The sequence below is a fragment of the Mastigoproctus giganteus genome, chromosome 1, assembly GCF_048544385.1.
Source record: "Mastigoproctus giganteus isolate SK-2022 chromosome 1, ASM4854438v1, whole genome shotgun sequence".
Classification (NCBI taxonomy): domain Eukaryota; kingdom Metazoa; phylum Arthropoda; class Arachnida; order Uropygi; family Thelyphonidae; genus Mastigoproctus; species Mastigoproctus giganteus.
Window position 1 is genome coordinate 189136762 of NC_143575.1, and position 27105 is coordinate 189163866.

Below are 27105 nucleotides of genomic sequence, written 5' to 3' on the forward strand. Positions count from 1 at the left end.
TGAGTCCATTATTGTTTTCTGTATTTATAAATGATATTGATGATGGTATATCAAGCTTAATGTTCAAGTTTGCAGACAATACAAAGGTTGGCAGGGTTGTCAAGGACACTACTGACACTATGCTGCTGCAACAGGATCTGGAAAGGTTGAGCAGATGGGCTGAGAGGTGGCAAATGAAGTTTAACATTGACAAATGTAAAGTACTACACATGGGAAACAGCAACCCCAGAGCAACGTATCAACTCTGTGGTACTACACTGACAGTGGTAGAGAATGAAAGGGACTTGGGGGTGGTTGTGCAGGCAGATATGAAGTTCTCTGAGCAGTGCAGACGGGCTGCAAGAGTAGCTCATGGAGTATTGTCAATGATATACAGGAATTTTTCCAACAGGGATAAGGAGGTGATTATTTCCTTGTATAAGGCAATGGTCAGGCCACACCTTGAGTACTGTATACAGGTCTGGAGGCCTCATTTCAAGAAGGATGTAGAGCTGCTGGAACGAGTACAGAGAAGGGCAACAAGATTAGTGAATGGAACAAAGGGGTGCTCTTACGAATGAAGGCTTAAGTTTTGCAAATTACAGTGTCCGGAGACTAGGCACCGGCGAGGTGATCTGATAGAGGTGTATAAAGCCTTGAATGGTTTGAGCATGCTCAATGCTGATGGGATTCTTTCTCTTGCTCAGAATAATCACCTGAGAGGGCATAAATTCATACTGAGGAAAGACAGATGTGCGGAAATTTGCCTTTAGCCAGTGGGTAGTTGGTTGGTGGAACAGACTTCCATCCCTTGTTGTGGAAGTTGATAGCCTAAATAAATTTAAGGCTCAGCTGGACAGGTATTTCGAACAAACGGAGGGGTGAAATGGAAGTGGTTTTTTTTTTTTTTTTTTGGCTGATGCTGCATAAGCTTGCTTTCTTGTATCATATGCCTGCCTATGCTAATGTATGAGAAGTCTTTCAGTGGAGCCCACAAAAAGTCTACTTACTGATGTAGCTATGAGTTGAATATGCCTCAAAAATGCATGGGATGCATATAAATTATCAGCAGCCACCACAGACTCTTACAGTAGGAGTAGACTAGTCTGCAATCAAGTCACAAAGTGGATTAGGCAAGCTAAGGCAGGTTACAAGAAGTCTCTGGCAAACAATGTAAATAAAAGTAGCAAAGAATTTTTATTTACATAAACATTAAAAGGAAAGGGATGAATCACATTGATCTACTAGAAATGAGGGGTATAGCTAATGATGATTCTGCTCAGGTTGCTGACAAACTTAATAGGTATTTTATATCTACTTTCACATTAGCAGAATTTTTTATAGATGGAGATGCCAGAAGTATATATATACATTCAGGGTGATCCAAAAGTCAGTAAACAATTAAAGAATCGGTATTTCGTTTATAATTAAAGAATCGGTTACATACCAACTAAGAAATATTGTTCAAGGTTTAGGCCAAAATGGATGTCAGATGAACTAATGAGGCATGTGGCAGAGAAGAAAAATGCATGGGATACTTACAAATTAACACATGACACAGAAGCCTATGATAGATACAAGTTGATATGCAACCAAGTTACAAAGGAGGTTAGGCAGGCAAATGCAGATTACGAGAAATCCTTGGCAAGGGATGCAAAGAAAAACAGCAAAGAGTTCTTTACTTATGTAAACTCTAGAAGGAAGGGGATGAATCAGATTGGTCCACTTGATATTGATGGGTCAACTGTTGATGATCCTGCTCAGGTAGCTAACAAACTAAATGAATATTTTGCATCGACATTCACACATGAGAAGTTATTCAGCGAGGGGAATGCCAGAGGTGTATTCAACTCTAGCAGTAAGCTACAGAATCATCTTGAAATAACTGGGAGTAAAGTGGAGGAGAAACTGTTGAAGATAAACACAAGAAAGGCACCTGGGGTGGATGGGATCTATCCAGTTATATTAAAGGAGGTAGCAAAGGAAATAAGCAAACCCTTAGCCATAATTATGAGAGCTTCCTTGGACTCAGGGGAGGTACCCATAGACTGGAAATGTGCAAATGTGACCCCAATTCACAAAGGAGGATCAAAGGCTGACACAAGTAATTATAGACCTGTGAGCTTAACTTCTGTTCCAGGAAAATTAATGGAGGCACTGGTTAAAGAAGCACTGCACGATCATTTAGACAAGACTTCAGTTATAGCTCGGACACAGCATGGCTTTGTTAAGGGGAAGTCTTGCCTGACCAATTTGATTGGATACTATGATGCAGTCACCAAAGAACTGGATGCAGGGAATAGCTTTTATATTATATTCTTGGATCTTAGAAAGGCTTTTGATACTGTTGCACATGGAAGACTGCTACACAAATTGGAGCAGTGTGGCATTGGAGGCAAATTGCTGCTATGGATAAAGGGGTGGTTGAGGGGGAGAAGACAGAGAGTGGTAATCAATGGACACTGCTCATCGTGGACTAATGTTATTAGTGGAGTCCCTCAGGGCTCAGTGTTGGGTCCATTATTATTTTCTGTATTTATAAATAATATTGATGATGGTATATCAAGCTTAATGTCCAAGTTTGCAGACGATACAAAGGTTGGCAGGGTTGTCAAGGACACTACTGACACTATGCTGCTGCAACAGGATCTGGAAAGGTTGAGCAGATGGGCTGAGAGGTGGCAAATGAAGTTTAACATTGACAAATGTAAAGTACTACACATGGGAAACAGCAACCCCAGAGCAACGTATCAACTCTGTGGTACTACACTGACAGTGGTAGAGAATGAAAGGGACTTGGGGGTGGTTGTGCAGGCAGATATGAAGTTCTCTGAGCAGTGCAGACGGGCTGCAAGAGTAGCTCATGGAGTATTGTCAATGATATACAGGAATTTTTCCAGCAGGGATAAGAAGGTGATTATTCCATTGTATAAGGCAATGGTCAGGCCACACCTAGAGTACTGTATACAGGTCTGGAGGCCTCATTTCAAGAAGGATGTAGAGCTGCTGGAGCGAGTACAGAGAAGGGCAACAAGATTAGTGAATGGAACAAAGGGGTGCTCTTACGAAGAAAGGCTTAAGTTTTGCAAATTACAGTGTCTGGAGACTAGGCACCAGCGAGGTGATCTGATAGAGGTGTATAAAGCCTTGAATGGTTTAAGCATGCTCAATGCTGGTGGGATTCTTCCTCTGGCTCAGAAAAATCACCTGAGAGGGCATAAATTCAAATCGAGGAAAGACAGATGTAGGATAGACGTGCGGAAATTTGCCTTTAGCCAGCGGGTGGTTGGTTGGTGGAACAGACTTCCATCCCTTGTGGTGGAGGTTGATAGCCTAAATAAGTTTAACGCTCAGCTGGACAGGTATTTTGAACGAACAGAGGGGTGAAGTGGAAGTGGGTTTTTTTTTTTTTTTTGGCTGATGCTGCATAAGCTTGCTTTCTTGCATCAAATGCCTCTGCTAATGCTAATTTCAGTGAATTTTTGACGTATGGTAATGAGATTAGTGCAGAAATGCATAGAATTACATGGGTTTTTTTCCAAAAGAATGTCAAAATTATTTCCAAATATGTCCACCAGGTGATGCTTGATCTGTAACACCACAAAGCACCTCATTATAGTAAATGTTCGGTGTGGCAGCCTTCGTTGTCAAGCACTGTCCGAAGACGAGTAACAATGTTATGGACAGCATGAAACAGAATTTCTGGAGGTATCATTGATACCTGCCGTCGTGTAGTCTTTTAGCATTGCCAATGATGCTCTCTGTAAACTCTGTGATTTCAGGTAGCCCCATAATCAAAAATCGCTGTAATTGGTGATCTCTGTAAACCCTGTGATTTCAGGTAGCCCCATAATCAAAAATCGCAGGGCATCAGGTCTGGAGACCTTGATGGCCATTCATGCTGAAATTGATGTCTTATCACTTGATTCTCTCCAAACGCTGAGAGTAGTAGTTGTTTCACAGGAGAAGCAATATAGAGTAGTGCTCCGTCCTGCATGAATGTCACAACATCCAAACCTTGCCTTTCCCCCAGGCTAGGGATAATGTAGTTTCGTAACAGGTCAGCATAACGCTGACCTGTGACAGTTTCAAAACCAGAGCCACTGATTTTCTGAAAGAAAAATGGGCCTATAACAAAAGAAGAGGTGAATCCACACCACACCATTACTTTTGACTGATACAATGGAGTTTCCATGTAAGCTCCATTGTATAGATGGAGATGCCAGAACCAGTTGTCTCACATTTCTTAATCATCATCTTTAGTCCTGCAACAGTCATTAGTCCTTTACCACATCGCCTACCCTTCAGCTGAACGAAAGATCGCAAAGCTGCAGTTGCAGATTCATGATTAAGGTAATAACATTTCACCAACAGTGCTTTATCCGGTAACGATAACATGGCCGCTTAGCTTCTTTTCTTTTTTCTTTTCCAAACGTTCACTAAACTGCTTATCTGTTGTTCTTGCAGTGCCTTTGTAGCACACTTGTGTACATCATTCATGGTATAGCGCCACCTGGTTGACACATTTTAAACTAATTTTGACATTCTTTCGGGAAAAAACCCACGTAATTCTATGCATTTCTGCGCTAATCTCATTGCCATACGTCAAAAATTCACTGAAATACAAATTCTTTAATTTTTTAGTGACTTTTGGATCACCCTGTATATAAAAAAAAAAAAAAAAAAAACAGGAAGCGTGGAAGATGAATTAATAAATGACAAGAAAGCAAGCTTATACAGCCAAAAAAAAAAAAAAAAAACCCCTATCCTTTCCATATCACCTGTATATCATCCCTCCAGTAATAGATCTTTGAATTTATTCAAACTACCCACTTGCACAACAACAGAAAGAAATTTGTTCCAACAAACCACCCACTGGAAGGCAAACTTCTGCACATCTATCCTGCAACCATTTTCTTCAATTTGAATTTATGTCCCCTCATATGTATAGTCATCAAGAGGAAGAATGCCATCAGCATTGAGCTTACTCAATCCATACAAGGCTTTAAACACCTCATTCAAATATCCTTGCAGGTACCTTGTCTCCAGATGCTAAAATTTGCCGAACTGAAGCCTTTCTTGGTAAGACCCCCCTTTTGTTTCCTTCACCAATTTAATTGCCCTTCTCTTTACCCATTCCAGCAGATCCTTCCTAAAATGAGGCCTCCAGGCCTATATGCATTACTAAAGAACCACTGTCATGTACAATGGGATAATCACCTCCTTATCCTTGCTAGAAAAGTTCCTGGATATCCTTAATCCCATGAGTTGTGCTGATAGCCTGTCTGCACTGCTCAAAGAGCTTTACATCTGACTGCACAGTTATCCCCATGTTTTTTCATTGTTCACTACCCTGAGTGCAGTAGAGTTGGTACATTAAGCTGGCTTACTGCTACCCATATGGAGAATCTTGTATTTGTCAATGTTAAACTTTAATTGCTGTTTCTCAGCCTTTCTGCCCAATTTTTCTATATCTTATTGCAGTAGCTCACCCTGATTACTGTCATAAACCACCCTGCCAACCTTGTATCTCCTGATATACGCTTGATATACCCTTTGCTTTACCCCTGATGGAGGTAAAGCGAAGGGGTATATCAGGCTTAATGTGGGATTTACTTAATCTTTAAGTAAATCCCACATTAGTACACTGTGATCAATAGGTTCCTTTATCTGCAAATTCTTAATACACGAATAATCACTGCTGATAATCAAATCAAGAGCATTACTCCCTCTGGTTGTCTCTCGAACATCCTGCTATAGAAAACAATCATCCAATAAATCCACAAAAGTCTTGCTAGTGTGCGAGTAACCAATCCACAAGTTCCAGTCATTATCTGGGAAGTTAAAATACCCCATTATAAGACATTCTGATTTACTGGCGCACTCTGTTTCTCTTTACAATTGTTCGTTTGTATTCATCAGCCGCCTACAAAACACTTATACTTTCAGCTATTAGGCCTATAACACACTCCTACTTTCAGCCCTCACACCAAATTGATTCAACATTGCACTGGACACCCATGTCAACTGGATGGATACCTTAGATTTTGTGTGTTTCTTAACTAACAGCCTAACCCCTCCTCTCTTCATATCCCATCTGACCTTTCTTTACTGGTATTGCACTATCTCTGGTGGGTGAAAAGTGTATTTGCTGTCTAATGGCAGGGGTTTCCCACATCTTCACACTGTTATACATTGTTTGTGTGTCACAGTACACTGCCAAGGCCAGAGATTTTAAAGTGTATGGGAAGTGGTAAATGTGTACCGATGTTCTTCTGAGCTTTTAGCTGTTGGGCCCCACCATTATCACACTTTGTACCTCGGGGAGGCAGATCAGGCATCCAGTAGATTTATACGTACTCTTTCAGGCCCTGCCGCCTAGTTTCCTAGGATTTCAGTGGCAAGGGCAGAAAAAAAAACATTGGGGTTGATTTATGGCTGAAACGTTTTGTTACTATATTCAAGGTGATATTATTTAATTTTGTTATAGGGGTTTACAATTAGTTGGGGCATGACACTAGTAAAATTAGAGTGGGAGGGAGACTGAAGACTGGAGGGTAAAAGTAGAAGTATGGAATCAATATAACCCTTTCCCCCATGCCAGTGGAAGGGATTTAGGGTGAACCAGACTAGAATACCCAGTTCAGAATGCCAAATGGTGCTCTGGCAGCAAGGCACCTTCGTTGGTGATCATGTTCAAGATAGGAGTCAAATCCAATCATCCTATGGTTAGCTATGTAACCTGTTGAGATTGCCTAGTGTGCATGTTATGAGGATGCTGCATTGAGTCCTGGTGATATCATTTTCCTTTGCACTTAGTTTGTGCTTTGGTCATTTGGTTTAGCCCTCCAACTAGTGGTCCAGTGTGAATAATTTGTATCCAGTTCATGTCAAGTTCTTTGTCTGTCTGGTTTAGACATAGGTCTTCCTGGTTGTCAGTTCCCTCATAAACCAGGCTAGTGATGGTCATTGTTCTTGGTTGTAGGTTATTTTGATACTGTTTTCTTGCTTGTTCCAGTTTTATCCAGTCCTAGTTTCGTTATTCATCATCAGCTTCCGGGTGGTGGTTTGCTATAAGGGCTTTGTATTCACGTTCTGAGTCGAGAAGGTGCTGTTCCATATTCTGTGGGAAGTAGGTGGTAGCAGTGGTGAGCATACATCGCAGGTCCTCATAGTGGTCGCAGTGTACATGAGATGTTGCCATGTCTCCTTGTAGCCACAGAGGCAAAGGGGACCCTCGGTGATTCCAAAACTAGACAGTTTTATATTAAATGGCCCATACCCTATCAGCTGAAAGGTGTTGTGGAGCCCATGATGGAACCAACTCAGGGGTTTGAAAATACTGTCTGTGCTTGGGAGGAACTTCTTGGTGATTTCCGCTTAGTGGATTCCATCCATTGATCTTGCCATTCCTGTTGGATGTAGTTGAGCAGTTTGGTCTTTTCATGCTTCCTGTTGTTGGCGAGGTCCAACGTATAGGGCCCCCGGGTGCCAAGTGATTGTGATCGAGCGTTTTCTCCATGCTTAAAGTGCGATTGTATAAAAGCGAGTTATAATTCTTTTAAGTTCCTGTCCTTAAGAAATTTATTTATTTAATATCAGCTACTGTTACAAAAATAATTGTACAGAGCAAGAAAGGAAAGCTACCTTTCTTTATTTTTCATAATTCTATTACTAACACTAACTACTTTACGCTTGGTCTCACCGGGCACTGCTTCTGCCTCCCTGTGGTGGGGCCGGAAACCTTGGTAGAACAGTTAATCTGCCAAGGGCCAAAGGGAGCAATTATGGAACATAATGTGCTTCCTCCTCTAGAGCCGACAAGCTCTTGGCCAGACAGAAATTGAACATGACACATTGCAACCCAAGAGGTTTAAAACCAACACCTTGGCGACAGATTTTCCTGCATTTCTCATAATGCACTCTCTTACAGATCAGGCTCTGACTAAACTGTCTCCGTTTCTTATCCAGAAACACCTGGAATGTCTGGCAGGATCTCCTAAGACAGTCAAGAGACTGCAATCAGGGGACCTACTAGTAGAAACAAACAGCTGGAAATATTCAGAGCATCTACTGAAAATTACAAATTTTGCTGGAATTCCAGTAAAAGTTTCTCTCCATGGAACCCTAAACACATATAAGGGAGTTATATCCAGCTGGGATCTAGTAAATGTCTCAGAGGAGGAGATAAGTCAAGAGCTTCAGGAGCAAAATGTAATTGCAGTGAAAAGAATCATGATTAAAAAGGACAATACACTCACACCTACAAGGAATATTATACTCACTTTTAATCCTCACTTACAATACACTCACACCTACAAGGAATATTATACTCACTTTTAATCCTCACTTACAATACACTCACACCTACAAGGAATATTATACTCACTTTTAATACCCCAAACCTACCTTCGTCCATAAAAACAGGTTATCTTCTTTGCTGCATTCAACCATATATTCCTAATCCCTTGAGGTGTTATAAGTGCCAAAACGTATGGCCACTCTCAAATGGCACGTAGAGGAAACCCAGTTTGTCCCAACTGTGGGTCCTCTGATCACACCCAAAATGACTGTTCAGCAACAGAAATGATCTGCCCTAACTGTAAAAGGCAACCATCCTGCTTATTCTAGGACATGCGACAGGTGGAAAACTGAAAAGAAAATTGTGAAGTATAAAATTAAAAGTAAAGTAAGCTTTCAAGAAGCGAGGAAATTAATTGCTCCCAGTATTACTAAACATATATGCCAGTGTTGCACAAAAATATCAATCAGTGGCCACCCCCACTGATGTTACAATCCATCTCTCTCTCTCTCTCTCTCTCTCTCTCTCTCTCTCTCTCTCTCTTTCTTTCTCTCTCTCTCTCTCTCTCTCTCTCTGCACTTCCATAGCCAGGTTGGAAGGAGCAGCAGTGCGTAACACAAGCTTCTTGATTAGACCAGGGTTCGAGCCCGTCACCACCAAATAAGGAAGATGCGGAAAGGTCAGGGAATGACCACCGCATATTCCCGGAGCAATATGGCCTTAGTTGCTAATGCTCCCAAAAACCAAATAACAAACAAACCTCAATCTCTGACTGGGCATGAACTGTTCTCTCCCAGCAACAATCCAATATCCCCAAACAGTTGAACCAGGCAAGCAATATTGCTCTTACAGTACCAGCGAAATCTCCTTTTCCTCCTCTTCCTCCAATGACTGCTGCTGCATCAAATAATCGAGGTTTAAACCTAAAAACGAATATTTAGTACACATCCATGGATACAATTCACTCGTCCAGACAGGAAGACCCAATCTTAGAAATATATTCTTAACCGAAACCTGATTGCCATAAACTAGTCACATGAAAAAAAAAACCAGTCAGATATAGCTTCTTTTACTAGTCAGAAGACCTGGAGAGGACCATAGTGGTAGGTCTGGGTGGCTTCTTCGAAGTTCGGGTAGGAATTTCTTTGTTATGGTGCCTTTGTTGGTGTCATTGCCAACAGCACTGCCAGAGGTTTTGTAAATAGATGGCGAGATGTAGTTTTTCTCCATTGTAGCTGTTTTCTGGATTGGTGGTATAATTCCAGAAGGTAGTAGATACCCCTCTGGCAAGGTTAAATAGAAGGCCGCAACGCGCAACCTCCAGGTCCAGGGGGAGAGCTCTGAAGGGCACGAGTGCTGACCTGCAGCAAAAACAGGAAGTGGTTAGCAGGATTATTCTTTGAATGGTGTCCAGTTTTCGTTGATTGACAACTGCGTTGGCTTTGCTAAACCACACAGGGGCAGCATAGGTGATGATAGGTAGAAAAATAGTTTTATAGAAGAGTCTGAGGGTTCTTCTCTCAAGTTCACAGTCCTTTCTGGTAATTCTTGCAATCATTGCAGAGTAGGTTTTGATTTTTCTGTGCAAATACTGGAAATGAAGTTTGAAGGACAGGTTTGAGTCCAGTTGTAGACCTAAGTATTTCAGTTGTGTGTCCATACAGATTGTAGCGTTTCCGATCTTGAATTGTGGAGGTCGATTTCGGTGAAGGTGTCCTTTCAAGAGAATGAAGCGGGTCTTGGTTGCTGATATTTGCAGGTTATGATGAACGGCCCATGTCTGGAGGGATTTCAGGCCTCTGTTTCCAGCGGTTTCCTGGTTTGTTCTGCCATTTGCGGCTAGCATAAGGATGAGATCTTCAGCGTAGGCTAGAGAATGAACGCACCCGAAGTTTTGCTGAAGAAACTCATCAAGTACCATGTTCCAAAACTTGGGACCCAATATAGATCCTTGAGGACAGCCTCTATTAACTTGGCGATTTACTTGAGAATAGGGTGCTGTCTTCTATTATCTTCTGAAGGGTGTCAGTTGTGCATTTACCTTTTGTAAAGCCATATTGGTTGCTGGAATGGAGGTTGGCAGCCTGGTCAGTGAGATTTGATGCGTTGCTTGAGTAGTTTTTCAAAAATTTTGGTGGTAACCGAGAGAAGGGCAATAGGACAATAGGCGTCTGATAACTCTTGTTGTTTGGAGGGATTCTTCAGGAGCAGACGGACATTAGCAGTTCACCAATCTAGTGGGAACCAACCAACTCTGAGGCAATGGTTGAAGAGGTTTAGGAGCAGATTGGGAGTGTATTCGATGACCTCTTTCAGAATTTCAGGTTCCAGGCGATCTGGATCTAGCATCTTTTTGTTTTTGATCTGTAGTGCAACTTCAAGCTCTGTGAAGGAATCCTCTGTTGTTTTACTGATAAGTTTCGTTGTTTTTGCATAGTACAATTTGATCCTGTGTTGACGGAGCAACAGCTGGTCGAAAGACAGTTTAATATATTATTTATGGATTCCTTCCAGCTTTTTGTGATTTGTCCTTGAGGTGTCTTGGTAGAACGGATCACTTCCCCTCTGGGGAGTTTATTAGTGACAATTCTGTACACCACTCCCCATGGTTCCTCGTTACCCATGGTTTTACGCTGAAAGAACTATTTCTAGAGAGCCTAAAAGGTTGGTGCAAAATTTGATGAGATTTAAATTTGGACATGTGGGGCAGTCGCTGTACAAGAGAAAGTAATGGGAGGGAGGGTGTAGACGGGGGGATGAAATAGGAAGAAGAGGGGTCGGATAGGAAGGTGGCCCCCCATTTTCAGTGGGGCATGCCCATGCCCCATGGCAGTGAAAATATGGGAGGAGAGGAGAAGAGCAAATAGCCCCCTCCCCGAATGGAAAAAAAAAAAAAAAAAAACCCGCACAAGGGAGTGCAGTTTTGAGTCAACAGTAGGCCATCCAAATCATCCTAAAGTCTTGTCTTTCTGTGGTATGTTGAGTTTTTTTTTTTTTTTTTTTAATACTTGTTTGACCTCCTGCATTCTTTCTAGTCATGTTGCCTTTGGTATATTTCTATCATTGTTTTCCTTCTAGAAAATAGATCCTGGGCATATTGACTGAGTGTCTTGTAGTCCTCTTGAGTGTCTAACAGTCTGGGTTCTTGGTTGTCTGGTATATATTGGATTGCCGATTGGATAGACGTAGTGGTAGGTCATCATACAGATCGCATTCACACATTTTGTCTCCAGGACTCCGGCTTGTCACAGGGACAGTCTGCTTATCTACAATGCCAAGTTGGTGAAGCTTAGCTTTAAACGGGCCGTGTCCTGTAAGGAGGAAGGTGGTATTTCGACCGTGGTGAAACCACGCTAGCGCCTTACGGTACAGCTTGGTGACAGTGGGGAGGAATCTTCTGGTCACTGCACCTTTTTCTGTGTTGCTCCATCTCCTCTGCCAAATCTGGACGAGGTGGTCGGTGATTCTTCTTTTCTCATAGTTGTGGTCATTAGTGATGTCATTGGTGAGGTCATACATTGTAGCCAATGTGATTCTGGCAAGATGGTAGAGCAGACCACAGCAGGTAGCTTCGAGATCCAGGGGCAGAACTCCTACCAGGACTTGGAGGTCAGCCGTGCTAGTCGTTCTAGTTGCTCTCGACGTGGTAAGGAGGATGGTCTTCTGAATGGTTTCGAGGATCCGTTTATTCACTTCTAGTGCCGCCCTCATGTACCAGACAGGGGAGCCATATGTGATGGCAGGGATGAAGAGAGTTTTGTAGTACAGAGACAGGGTAGTACGTCTGAGTCCCCAGTCCCTGCAAGTGACTCTAGCGACAAGGGCCGCGTATCTTCTTATGCTGACCGGGCTAGCCGAGTGGGTAAAGTACCTGCCCGGCAACCCAAAGTTCGCAGGTTCGATTCCCGCCTCGGGCTTGGATCAAAATTACTGCAAAAACCTTGGGAGGTGCAATATGGCCACAGAAGCCGATGCGCCAACAACTACCAAATCAAAAAAAAAAAAAAAAAAAAAAGTATCTTCTTATCTTTTGTTTAATATATTCTAGGTGTGGCTTGAAATTTAATTTTCTGTCCAGGATTATTCCTAGGTATTTAATCTGTTCGCACAGCTTAACTGTTTTGTTCTCAATCTGAATTTGTGGTGGTCTCCTTAAGTCTAGCGTACCTTTTAGCAGCACCGATTTTGTCTTGTCGGGTGCTAGTTTGAGCAAGTGTAGCTTCGTCCAGTCTAGCAGCTTTTGCAGGGCATCATTTGCTTGCATTTCTAAGGAGGATCTGCTGTCAGCCTCAGTGGTCAAGACCAAGTCATCTGCATAGGCCTGGGCCTCCACACCACCCAGATCCATGGCAAGGAATTCGTCTATGACAAAGTTCCACAGGAGCAGCCCCAGGACAGAACCCTGGGGGTAGCCCCTCAGACTGGGCAACTGAGGCATTTATATGGTGTGGTAACTTGCACTGCTCTATCAGCCAGGTAATCCTTCATGCAATAATAAAGATTCAATGGAAGGTTGGCAGCTCTGAGTCTCGCCAAGACGCTCGGCCACCAGGTGTCGAACGCCCCAGCGAAATCCACTGTGATGACAAGGAAGTATTTCCTTTTACAATTGGCGACTCTAGAGAGGAGGTTCTGTGTTGCTTCGATAGTGGATTTGCCAGGAGTAAATCCGTATTGCTTTGTTATGTTAGGATTTACTTCATTATAATGCCTTGTGATTCTGGTATGTAGCAGCCTTTCAAATATTTTACTGAAGGTTAGTAGTAGGGCTATGGGTCTGTAGGGCTATGGGTCTCTAGTGGCTTTGTTGGGTTTTTTAGGAGCAGTTTTAAATTTGCCTTTTTCCACTGTAGTGGAAATTTACCTGCTTCCAGGCAGCAATTGAATAGTTTTAGCAGTAATTCCGGTATATGTTCCGTTGCTTCTTTTGCCATCTCCGGGTCAATTAGGTCCAGTCCAGGGCATTTCTTAATTTTCGGGCAGCTTGCTGCATCCTGAATTTCTTCTAAGGTGAAGAGGGGGGGGGTTCTATTTGGTCATTATTATAGCAATTGTTTGCTTGGCAGATAGCTCCTGCTCATCTGTTAGTGTTGTGGCAGCTCCTGAAGGATGTTGTCCAGGATGTTCCCAATCGACTCCTCCCAGGTTATGGTTAAATTTCCTTGTGCTGTTTTGGTGCCTGTCACGACTTTCCCCCTGGGGAGTTTGTGAGTGGTAATTTTGTATCCCCCCCCAGGGGTTGCTGTTTCCTGACCCTTGTACCAACCTCTCCCATGATTCTCTTTTCTCTTTCTTTATCTGTTCAGTATAACAATTTCTAGCGATTCTATATTGGTTCTTGAGTTCAGTGACTTCTTGTTGCGGCCAATTCCTCTTAGCCCTCTGAAATTGTTTCCTTCTGTGTTGTACTAATTTCCTCATTCGTGTGAGCTCTGGAGTCCACCAGGGCGTGGCCCCTGCAATGGGGATTCTTCTCTTCATGGCTTTCTCTGCTGCTTCTGTTATTATTTTTGTTAAATCCTTCTGGAGTCGTTCCGGGTTTTCTCTTCCGCATTCCTGCTCCCTCGGTGTGTGCAGGTATTGCTGGCCTGCTGTGCGTAGTCTCTCTCGGAAGGTGTCCCAGTTTGCCTTGCTGAGGGCGAATCTATTTAGCCTGTGCCTGTCGGCAGCTGTTCTTGTCAGGTTCCTTTCTAATGTGAAGGTTATTGTATGATGGTCCGAGGTCGTCCAAGCGTTTCTAACTGTCCAATTTGTGATGTGGGTGTCTGTTTCTTGTGGCTAATGTTATGTCAATCTCTGCTTCCCATAAGGTGTTGCAGAAGGTCGAGAGGCAGAAGTGTTGGTTTTTAACAACAAATATGGAGTTGGCCAGGTGCTCCTCGAGCCTTTGCCCATTCGTTGAGCCTCTTCTTTCAGGCGTGGTACTGTACCAGAGGGGGGGGGGGGAACCTGGAGTTGACGTCTGCCCCACTAGTGTCTTGTGTCCGCTTAGTGCAGTTTGAAGATTCTCCAGGTATGTTATCGCATAGTCGATTTCTGCCCCTGGCCTGCAGTATAGAGCAACCACATAAAGACTTCCCAGGGAGGTGACAAGGTGGGCACATGCTGCCCAGGGAGTGCAGAATTGTGGGATTTTTGTGACCGTAATATGGGGGTTCCTGATTTGGGAACCCCCACTTGGGGTTTCATCTGTGTACTGCACAATTTTGTATTTAGTAGGATATCCACGTACTTGCTTTTGGTGCGTGTACGGTTCCAATATTATGAGGATGTCAGCGTTTTCATCATCAGCTTTTAGTCAGACTTGCTCCACCACTGCTCTGGCACGCTGTGCATTGAGCTGGTGGAATGTGAGAACGCTGGAGTTGAATTGTTTATGGTGTGTGGCCATAATCTATTCTCTGTTACACGCTTCTTGATTAGACCGGGGTTCGAGCCCGTCACCACCAAATACGGAGGATGCGGAAAGGTCAGGGAATGACCACTGCATATCCCGGAGCAATATTCCCTTAGTTGCTAATGCTCCTAAAAACCAAATAATAATATTCTCTGTTGGCAGGAACTCTTGATTTTTTGGTATGTCGGACACCCAGTATCTTTGATGGAGTGTGAGTGCTCCAGTTTCAGACTCTTACAGTTTGCGCAGGTTGGTGTGTCGGTTTTGTTGGGGCAGGTATTGTACTCATGCCCTTTGCCAGAGCAGTGGCCACAGGTTGGCTCTCTTTGTGTGCAAGTATGGGTGGTGTGGCCATATCTGCAGGAGCGAAAGCACTTGGGAATGGATATATGTTCCCTGTATCGCAGGCTGCTCCATTCTCTATAAATTCTGTTTTGGGTGCTTAAGATTTGCCAAGCAGTTGGCGCCAGTTCCACCGTCCAATTTACTCCCATCCCGTTCTTTGCTTTTATTTTGAACTTTGGATAAATCAGCTCAGAGGGTTCCAACTCTGGGAAGTGGCTCTGTAAGTTCTTTCTATAAATATCGTTGGTTAATTGCTGCGGATCCATGTCATACTCTACATTGAATATTCATATAGTTGGGCCTTTCTTTTTCGGTAATTCTGCCTTTAGCCCTAATGTGGTTATTTTCTCATTTGCTTTTTCTCCTTCTCGCTCTCAGTCTCAGTCACGATCCCTGGGTTCATGGTTTTGCAGATAGACTTTATCCTGGTGTTTTGAAAGTCTTCCTTCATATTATCTATGACTTTTTGTTTGATTTGCTCACTTGATTGGTTGCTGTCTCCGGTAGGTCTCAGTATCACTATATTTGGAGTTTTTGTGAGTACTTTCTTCTTTTGCACTTGTAATTCACTGGTTTTTTCCCCTCTCACTTGGGGTGTGCCTCAGCACTTGGGCATACGATGGGGTGCGCTGTAGCAGTTGTTTGCCACCATCAGCATCTTTATATGCTTCTAGGGCTGCAAGCACCCTCTGGTGCTCCACATTTGTTTGCAGGAGGATTGTTTCTAATTTAGTCCATTGAAGGACTATGTCTGCTCTTAAGGTTGAAGAAATTCTGCTACTGTTATCTTTCATTATGTTTTCTAGAGTGGTTCGCAGTGTGAGCACTTGCTCAAGGACTGTTCCCTGTGGCAACGAGAGATCCAGGGAGGAGATTTTTTCCCCTTGTTTTTGCTCTTCTGTTATTTTGCTTGGTTCCTGTCGATCTCTTGCTTCACTGTTGCTCCTCATTTCCCGGTCTGGTTTTTCAATATTGTACCTCTTGTTTCTCCTCTTGCAGGTGGTGTCTTGTCTGGTTTCATCCTGTTCTTCTGGTTTGTCCAGGGTGGGTTTCACTGTTCGCTTGTCAGTAGATGTCTGGGTGGCTTTGTTGACTGTCTGGCATCTCCTCCAGGTCTTGTGTTCCCATACCCAGAATTGGATAATGGTGCCAAGATAATTTTTTGAAGCAGGATGAAATCTGAAGGATGAAAATCTGTGGGATGAAAATCCACAGGATGAAAGGTTCTGAAGGGCAGTTGCTGAGTTGCTTTGCTGCTGGGGTGCAGTGTTTAGTTCAGAGTCTCGAAGTTTTACAAGTGGGGGGGGAGTCTTAACCCCTAGATATGAAGAATACTGGATGCTGAGCTTGGTTTATTGTTCTCTCCTGGGGAGTCAATGGGAGAACGGCACTGCACATATTTATTTATATATATATATATATTCTCAATATCTTAAATGTAATGAAATTAATAACTTCTATTTATCATATTTTAAATAAAATAAATTTAGTACCAATAAATATTCTGGATATAGATGTCTTGAAGTACGTAGCTACCAATTCACGCTAATGGTCACTCAAACAGGGCTTGACTAATCAGGGCTTGACCGTGTGTTGTACACTGAGAACAAAGGCCTTTGTTTATTAACCAGCATACTAAATTCAAACAAGGAAAACTAGCAAAATATCCAAAATTCATCATGAAAGTTACATGTGGTTGTAGAACTGTTCAATTACTGTTCCTGATATTTACTATGATCAATATTTAGGAATTATTTGTGGTACTGTTCACCTTAACAAAATTGGCAATATAACAGTATACAATGCAAAATCACGTTGTGACCCGGCGAGATCAACGCTAATAAAAATGACCATAACTTTCGATTACCTTGGCCGATCTTCACGAAGTTGATGTCCATGGACACATCTTGAGAAGAGGAACTTAATGGACACAAAATAAATGAAAATGTGACACTTGAAACCAATAAATGGCACAACAAATAACAGAGCACCAAAACTATGCGTGTGGCCAGTACTTGTGCATTATGGGTTTGGGGATTTTGTTTGTTTCAGCACCACAGGTGATAGTAGACCTAGGCCCAGCTCCTCGTGCCTGGAGGTGGGCACCAGGCAGCAGCCGCCCAGATGCTGGCTGCTCTCTAGTGGTGAACTGGCCTGACACAAACAACACACACACACACACACTAAACTAACACACAAATATCAACAGTTTTTCAGGCCTGCTCTGCAGAGGTTCTACACCACCACAGACGAATATGGTGGAGATGGACAAAATAAATGCGTAGGAGCCACCAACAGTACCAAGACACACGCATCTTTCTTTACGCGTTGTAACCCCCCCATATTCAAATTCTGCTTTCCTTATATCTGTGTGACACCGCATCTCTCATATATGCCAACGTCTTAATCAGCACTTCAAATTCATTAAATTTATTTTCTATGCTCCTAGGCATTGGTGTACATGCACTTGTTCTTGCTCTTAGTTACCTTAATGCAGCACATGTATTTACTTGTTCCATGATGACTGTTGTTCCAACAGTCATCATCATCAACAGTCTTTGAAATTCCTGGCACCTTGCTATACTGGCTGCTACTTGTTCCAATAGAAGCAGTGCAAGAATCACTTTCACCTCTGCCTGTGGCTATTGTTGATCTGTTATTCTGTGTATATCAGTCTTAATATTTGTTTGCAGATGATAAAATGGGGCAGGATGGTTAATGACATTAATTAAGGTGTGGTTCTGCAGCAAGATCTTTAGAAATTAAGCGATAGGCTAAGTAGTGGCAATTGTAGTTTAAAATTGACAAATGCAAGGTACTGCTTTTGTTTTTTTTTGGTTTTTATTGGCGCATTAGCAACTAAGGCTATAATGCACCCCCAAGGTACTGCATATGGGTAGCAGTAATCTTAGAATAACATACTGACTGTGTGACTTAGAATAGTGGAGAACGATAAGACTTGAGGGTAATTGCATAGTTAGACATAAAGTTCTCTCAGCAGTGTAGATAGACTGCTAAGACAGCTCAAGTGGTTTTGTCTATGATATACAGGCAGCTCTTGCTTTACAAGTTCCCAGGTTTACGAATTTTTTTCCCAAGTATCAAGTATCAACAAAATTGAAAATATGAACATTAATTGCAAAAAATGAATGTTAGACATTCATAAATACCTCATTTAAAACCACATACGTAGCTATACAATACAGTGTACCCAGCTTTACAATATTAATCCGTTCCAGAGACACCGTCGTATCATTAAAATATCGTAATGTGAATCCAATAACACTTCGTTTTTTAGTAATTCGTTTCAAGATCTCGGAAGTTGAAATTTTCGCTGATAACTAAGCCATTTATCTCTCTAAAATGTCATTTTTAAGGTCACAAGTGTGACCTGAAGGCCATATAAAAGGTCATAAGGGTGGTTTCTAAATTGTATTAGTTACCAATTCAAATCATTAAAATGCACTACACTTTCATCGTTATCATATGTTCCGTTATAAGAATCAATTTTAACCGCCTTTGTGATATTTTTCTAAAGCACATTTCTGGAGGTCACGGCCATAAAACAATAAAAACAATTTACACTTTCTGGTTTATTTGGCTTTTCTGTTACTGCAAGTAATTATAAACGGGTAGTAAACCTTGATCTTCTTGCATTTGCAAAAATACCGATAACTGGAATTGTGTGGTTTTTTTTATGTTATTATGGCGAAAAGTGTTTTCCCTTTACTGAAATCTTCAATCATATGAAAACAAATAAATTTTCAGAATCTTCTCTTCATTTGTTTTTTTTTTTAAGCTTCGTAAACTTGTTACTCCACGCAAATCGTGTTAGTTGCAATTTGTGTGTGCCGTTAAAAAATGTTTATACATGCAATTGTGAAATTTATAATTAAAAGAGAAGATTATCTTGGAAACAAACGCCTTTTGAAACATTTCTGAAGAAGACAACTCCTTGTGCAACAAACCAACGAGTGCTGAGCCAGTAATGAGTAATCAACAAGTGCATTTAGTCGATGATGATGGTGAAGAATAAACATTCTTTAACATTTGTAAGTCATAAATAATTTCTCTATTATTATAATTTGCTTGATTTTTACAGGCTACATTTTCATTTCTTTCGATAAATCAATCATTGTTTAAACCTAAACTAATTAACTAACTAATTTCATTGTTGAGAACGTAACCCCTAATTTTAACCTTATGTCTATGGGAAATAAATTCCCGCTTTATGAGCTCGTGCTAGGAATGAATTAACTCGTAAAGTCGAGAACTACCTGTATATGGGAATTTTGTCAGCAGGGATAAGGAGGTGATTATCCTGTTGTATAAGGCAATGGTTGGGCTAAATCACCCTGAGTACTATGTACTAGTCTGGAATCCTCAATTTTAGAAAAGATATGAATCTCTTGGAACTGGTGCAGAGAAGGGTAATGAGATTTATGAAGGTTACAAAAACGTACTCTTACCAAGTGGGGCTTCAATTCTGAAAATTGCATTTTCTGAAAACTATGCATGTGAATGGAGATCTGATGAAGCTATGAATCAGTTGAGTAATCTAAATTGTGATTCCATCCTCCCTGTTTCTCGGACAACATACATGAGGTGTCCAGGAGCTCACATCTGGTGAGTGTGGGCTTGGGACACCCAGGGTCCTGAGCTGGAAATCATTGTTCTTCTCTTTCTTGGTGATTCCCTTCTACTTTTGACTCTCTCTCTCTCTCTCTCTCTCTCTCTCTCTCTCTCTCTCTCTCTCTCTCTCTCTCTCAGGGTAACTCAGGAATTTTTTTTTTTTTTTTTTGGCTGGTGCAGCATAAGCCTCAGGCTTCCTTGCACCCTATAGCTAATAATAATAATAATAATAAATTACATTGAGGAAAGATGGTTGTAAATTAGAGGTGTGGAAACTTGCTTTCAGTGAGCAGTGCAGACTACCATCTGTTGTGAGAGTGGGTAGTGTGAATAAATTTGAGAAGAACTAGACTTATTAGAAGGGTTGGACAGGTGATAGAAGTATTTTTTTTTATTATTATTATTATTATTTTTTTTTTTTTTCCCCTTGAGGCTGTATAAATGTGCTTTTTTGCATTATTTGCCTCTACAAATACTACAACATTTAGTTGTATTCTCCAGATGTGCTTAACTTTGAAATCTTGTATGGTGCACTCAGTGTCTAAAACAAGGGTGCTCACCCTTTTGGAAGTTGCGGGCCAATTTGAAAATTTGGTATACGTTGCGGGCCTTATAATAGACAAGTCTTATATACTGCTTTTAGGCTCGAATTCCGAAGAAACACCTAAAGGAAAATTTGTTGAGTTAAAAATACTTAAAACCAATTGCAGTATTGTTCCATGCACTTTACTATAATGTGATTCTTTTAATTTTCAACTTGAAAATATTGCCCTCGAGAGTTGTTTCTGAATTCTGATTTCTCCATGTAATAACTTTGCTTTGTAAACCTAGGGATGATTTAAATTTTAAACTTTAAAAGAACGAAACCAACTGCATTTATAAGCAAATTTTATTACAATACAATAGCAGTGAAAGGAATGGAAGATTCAGTTAATGAGAAAACTGACTCTGTTTATTTTTTACTAATAATTCAACGTCAGGAACTATTTCTGTGGTAGCTAATCAGAGGCAGTGCTCCAGATGACAATCAGTAATTTTTGTCCTCAATTTTGACTTGGAGTGCTTCATTCTTGAAAACATCTGTTCACATAAGTACATGCTTCCGAAGAGGGAGAAGATTCTTGTTGTTAAATTGACAAATTTTCATTTTCTAGATATTTTTGTTAAAAATTCTAGGAGCGACACTTCATCAAATTTGATTTACAGGTCTGAGTCACATTGAAGGTCAATAATTTCCATTTGGAGGTCCCCTGGAGTCTCGGCGCCTCTGTAGCCAGGTGGGAAGGAGCACCAGTGCGTAGCACACGCTTCTTGATTAGACCAGGGTTCGAGCCTGTCACCACCAAATACGGAGGATGCGGGAAGGTCAGGGAATGGCTACCGCATATTCCCGGAGCAATATGGCCTTAGTTGCTAATGCTCCTAAAAAAAACCAAAAAAACAAAAAACAAACCCCTGGAGTCTCCATCACTTTCACAGAGAAGGGGTTAGTTACCACGTTCAAGGTCCTTTCTTGAGCGTGGAAATTTTGGAATCTCTCTTGGAACTCGGTCTGGAGCTGAGATATTGCAGGCACACATTGAGGAGCATATTTTGCTGACTGCAATTTCAACATTCCTTGGAAACGGGTTAAATTCTGATCTTGAAGTTGGTACGTAAAGAGTTATAATTTCATCTGAAAAGCTTTGATGTGATTAAACAGGACATGAACTAGTCGATCTTTTGACTGGAGCTTCAAATTTAACTCATTCAAATGAGAAGAAATGCCTGTAAGGAAGGCAAAGTCGACCAACCACTTTGGATCATCAAACACTGATAGTGGCTTGCCTTTTGCTGTCATGAACATTTGGATGACATCTTTCAACTCAAAAATCCTTGTGAGCACTTTTGAATGGCTTAACCATCGCACGTCGGAGAAGTAGACACAAAGCAAAGAGTTGATTCCATCTGAGCAAAGGGTTTTATGATTCAAACCCTTTGCTCAGATGGAATTCACAATGTCTGTGATAACTTTCATGACATTTTCAAACCCAAGAGATTTGCCATACAAATTTTCCTGGTGAATGATGCAATGGTAGCTGGTAAATCTTATAGTATCTATTTCTTGTTCTTTTTTTAAAAGTTCTACCAATCCCGCTTTTGTTCCAACCATAGCTGGGGCTCCATCCATTGCCAATCCTCCAAGGTTTTTCAAACTGAGGTGATATCTTGCAACAGTCATTTTTGTAGCTTCCAGAATGTCTGTTCCCTTCGTGGTTCCTTTCAAGGGACATAAAGCCAACAGTTCTTCAAAGACTAAGTTTGTCCTTGATCCTACGAATAAAAATAGCCAACTGAGCTGTATCGGTTAAATCTGTGCTTTCATCTAATGCCAATGGGTAAAATTTGTATACGATCAACTTTGTTTTTAATGCCAGTTCTACTCTCCTAGTAACAGTCATTCGAGACAAGCTTATCTTTTTGAAGGCATCAGCTTTGATTGGGCACACAACTTCAGCTGCTGCTACAAGGCACTCCTTCACAAATTCTCCATCAGAAAATGGTTTTGACCTTTAGAAAATTTTTTGAGCAATGATATAGCTAGCTTTGACATAACTCTCAAAACTGATTGTTGCAATTTTAATGATTTTTTGAGAAGGTTCAGTTTGTCTGTGCGTACCTGACCCTAGAGACTGACGAACTTGTTTGCATGCTTCGTGTCATAGCGTCTTTTCAAATTGTATTCCTTGACAGCTGATATTGATTCCTGACATATTAAACAAACAGGCTTTCTATCAGTTTCCATAAAGAAGTATAAATCAGTCCATTTTTCATTGAAATTACAAACAACTTCACTGTAAACAATTTTTTTGCTGGTACCCACCATTTTGAATTTACTAGGGCCTCTTATTACTGTTGTTTCGTTATTATATAACAAAGGTAATTAAAACTTTACTAAATGATTAAATTCACTTTATTTAGCTTTATTTTTACAACACATTAGCTTTATTTTTACAACACTCAAAAAATGCAATAAAAACTAAAGAATTATTTATATTAGTCGTTAATAATTGAAAGTTCGGAAAGAGCGCATCGTGAGATTGAATTCTAACTGACTGAATGACTAAAATCCAAGCAAGTGCAAGTGTATATATATACCTTGACAGTTTCTAGAAAGGTCCAGAGAATCGAGAATACTTTTCTGGTAAACACTAGAACTAGAAAGTACGTAAAATGTAGCAGTGCCACCTATGTGCACTCATTGAGAAGCTGAGCTTTCCTGCTTAACCTGCTTTTCCTGCCGGTGTTGCACGAGTTGCTACGCTCCATTTTACGCTATTATATATATATTTTTAAAATATATTTTGGAAACTTTGTTGTGTTCACAGGTCGCAAGTGGCTTGTGGGACATGGTTTAAGCACCCCTGGTCTAAAACCAATCAATAAATACAAATGGTATGGGTTTTGTTGCGACTTTCCACATAGAGTGCAAGAGGACTGTGTGACACAGTGTCTTATTTTGTGTGATGAAGCTGTTTTTCATTTGTGAGGAAAAGTCAACTGCAACACCAGTTGGGTGTAGGGAACACAGTACTTCTTCTATGATGGAGGTGTAAGTCTTTGGTTTATCTTGAGCACTAAGAATGTAAAGGCTGTGAGCTCTTTGATGGAACTCCTGAAAGATTTTATTGTGATCTCTCAGCCCAGTTGCAAGTCATAGTTACTATCTAACCACATAGCCACTACTAACAAAACTACTAGTAATTTATTACTCTAAGTTGCTTCAGTATGCTCTTGACTTTGGCTTTCTATTTGTTAGTGTTTCTGGTTGTGTAGAGATGCATTTTTCTCTATGTAGTATACCACTACCCCAGGGGCTCACATCTGGTGAGTATGGGTTTGGCAAACCCAGGTCCTAAGCTGGATATCAATATTCTCTTTCTTGATGATTCCCTTCTACTTCTGACTCTCTCTCTCTCTCAGGGTAATGTGGAAATTTTATTTATTTATTTATTATTTATTTATTTTTGGCTGGTACAGCATAAGCCTCAGGCTTCCTTGCACCATATGGCTAATAATAATAATAATAATAATTACATTGAATGGGATATTATCCCACTGTATGAAAAGCTTTATAGTACTGTAAATGTATAGAATTCAAAGCACTAGATTTGTAAAAAATGAGATGAGAAAAACTTTTTATATATTTTTTTAACATAGAATGTCTAGAATTGCTTACAGTAGATGATGTTTTGATGAGCACTTGTGCATGTTGCTTTTTGAACAATGATCTATAAAATTTTATTTAGAGTCTCATTGAATAAATTGGCCTTAGTATAAAGCAGGAGTGGCCTACTTAATTTGTGATGTGATCTACTTTTTTCCTTCAAAATGTGCTGTGATCTACCATCTCAAAAATTACATTGCACAAGGTGCATGGCGCCTCCATAGCCAGGTGGGCAGGAGCAGCAGTGCGTAGCACATGCTTCTTGACTAGACTGGGGTTTGAACCCGTGACCACCAAATACGGAGGATGCAGAAAGGTCAGAGAAGGACCACCGCATATCCCCGGAGCAATATGGCCTTAGTTGCTAATGCTCCTAAAAACCAAATAACAACAACAGCAGCAGCACAAGGTGCACAAATCGAGGGATGACTGTATATTTAAAATTCGTCGTGATTGACTGAAATTGAATCCATGATCGACTGGTAGATCGCAATCGACTCGTTGGCCACCCCTAGTATAAAGGAACTCAGACTGTAAAAATGATTGTTGAAGCAGTGAAAATGCCTTATCAAGATGTAGGAGTAAAAGTGCTTGCATGCATGCAGATCCACCTTAGATCTCGTGATTCAGATAGAAGCCCCGATACATAACACTTTCATCAGTAAAGAACATCTGTTGTTTGTTTAGACATTGAAAAGGCATTTGGTACAGCTTGTTGTTATGGTATTATGCATGATAAGTGCAATCTCGAACTAAGAGACCATCTCTCCAAATTATTCAGAACTTTCTAAAATATAGATTCCTTTTGGTTAGAGTTCAGTCTTTTCTCTCTCCCAATTTCATCCAAGAAGAAGGTGTTTGTAAGGAGTTTGTTTTAAATGCCACCCTCTTTATTTTCAAAATTAACTGAATAATGCATACACCTATAGTTTTCACTACCCTATATGCAGATGATTTTAACATATCTTGCCATTCTCAGAATATGAGAATGATGAAATAACAGCAAGGTACTTATCAAGAATAAGAACCTGGACTGCAAATAATGGTAACCATGGATGGAGATTGTTTTCTGTAGAAAGAATAATCTCCATCCATGCACAAGGTTTTAGCCTAAAAGCAGTTATAGTCTCTTTGAGGAGGGCCAGTCTGTGTTTGAAAAAGGCTCCAATGTTGATGTTCTTCCAAGCTTTCTGCAGGTATTCATGATGTCCTAGCCTGCTTCAGGGTAAAATGTGAGGAGTAAAATAGAAGAACATATCCCTTGATATGTTCTTCATATAAAAATTGACTTTGAACTTTACTTTTCAACCCTATGAATGAACATTAGGAACATATTAATTTTAGCAAGGTCAGGATTAGCTATAGTTAATTAGCACTGTTTTGTGACAAGCATTTGGACAAACTTCCAATGAATTTTGCTGATAAGAATGTTAAAAACATTTAAAAATTTATAGGTCACTTGTAGTTGAGTTAGTTAATTGAGTTGTTAATTTTGCTTTTCTTGCATGTGTAACATCTGTTAGACTACTGACATACAATTATTTCAAACTACTGCCTTAGTAAATTCATTTGCTTCTTACTAAGATATATCTATAAATGGAGTGCTGTCTATTTTTTTAGAGTCCATCTGGTAGAGGCAGCGTTGCCAGTTCTGATAAAGATAGTTTAGGAGTTCAGGATGATGATGTAGATCAAGTATTTACCTATCAGAGTCGTAGCCAGATATCTTTATCATCATTTGGGGTGAGTTGCTTAGTTTAATTCTTTATTTACACACACACACACACACACACACACACACACACACACACACACACACACACACACACACACACACACACACACACACACACACACACACACACACACACAACAGCAATATGGTGTTTTTATTCCTGGATTTTCCTAATATACATAATATTGAAGTAGTTAAATTAAGGCATGAAACTTTCACAATAGGGTTTGACTTTTTATACATCATAGAAAGTTTTTTTTTTTTTTTTTTCTTTTTCTGTTAATGTCATACCCATTAGGTATATATGTTAAGTGGATAGAATACCCTTAAGTGTTTCCCACCCTAAAACAGAGTCATATAAGACATTTGGTAGCTTTCAATGAAAGATTAAATGCTTCTGTTCAATTCTTTTCATTTCACTATGTATATTATGTGTGTATACCTTTTGGGGGGGGTGAACCATCATGAAGCTTGGAGGTGTCACATAATTCTGCTCTTTGGATAAAAACCAATTATCAGTCAAATTTGAATTATTCATCAGCAGTGAAATTTTCTTCAGATTTTATAAAAATTTTGCTCTTCCATTTTGGCATTTCAAATGATGAAAGAGTTCATCTTTTGTCCAGCAACTCTTCTACAAGAGTGGAATTTAGTGCAGGGTGAATGAATGTTGTTGATTTTATTTTCATGTTCTGATGGATTTACAGTAGAGGCAGTGAGAGTGGGTTAATATTTTTCTTTGAGAAATTATTTACTCATATATAAATACGTACTCTGTTGCATGAATATGAAAAAATTTTGAGGAGTTTATGGATGATGATGTTTTGATAAGGTATCAAAGTAGATTGTAGACAGTGCCAAAAAATTGCACTTATTTTTAAATGGCTCTTTAATACAGTTTTGGAAAAATAAAGCAACCTTATAATAGAAGCTGTATTTGACCAGAATGTAAAATTATAGTTCAGTGAGAAACATTGGTTTTTCACATTATGTGCCAGGTTTGTTTGGTTTGGTTTTGGTTTTTTATGGCACACGAGCAACTAAAGCTATAATGTTCCAAGTCCATTGTGCCGGGGGTGATCTAGCTTAGTAAATCTGGAAATCAACATCATGATTTTCAAAAAAAAAAAAAAAATAGTTTGGAAGCAAAACAGTATAATCTGTATAAACAGTATAATCCAGCACATTTACTGTCTTATTATTATTATTTTTTTCTTATATTTCCTATATATTTGAAACACGATCTAGAGTTTATTAAGAAAACAGTTGTGAATGCCCATATTTTCTGATGCATTGCACTGTACCTGGTAAGTTTTGTGTTGTTAAACATGTAAGACATAGGAGTTATTATTCATCCGAAAAGTTATTTAATATATGATCTCTGTGCACAGTAACAAAACTACCATACTGTCAGGTCTGCCACTGCATGAAAATTTTCCAGACAAAAAAAAAAGAAGAGAGAGAGAGAGAGAGAGAGAGAGAGAGAGAGAGAGAGAGAGAGAGAGAGA

The 27105-nt window shown here is 40.3% G+C and overlaps 1 protein-coding gene across 1 annotated transcript in view; it reads left to right on the forward strand.

Moving 5' to 3' along the window:
• Positions 1 to 27105, forward strand: part of LOC150091382 (uncharacterized) — a 576879-nt gene that overhangs the window by 450135 nt on the left and 99639 nt on the right. The window contains exon 8 of the mRNA XM_090390158.1: positions 25483 to 25617. Coding sequence (XP_090246284.1) covers positions 25483 to 25617 — 135 coding nt within the window. The remainder of the gene's footprint in view (positions 1 to 25482; positions 25618 to 27105) is intronic.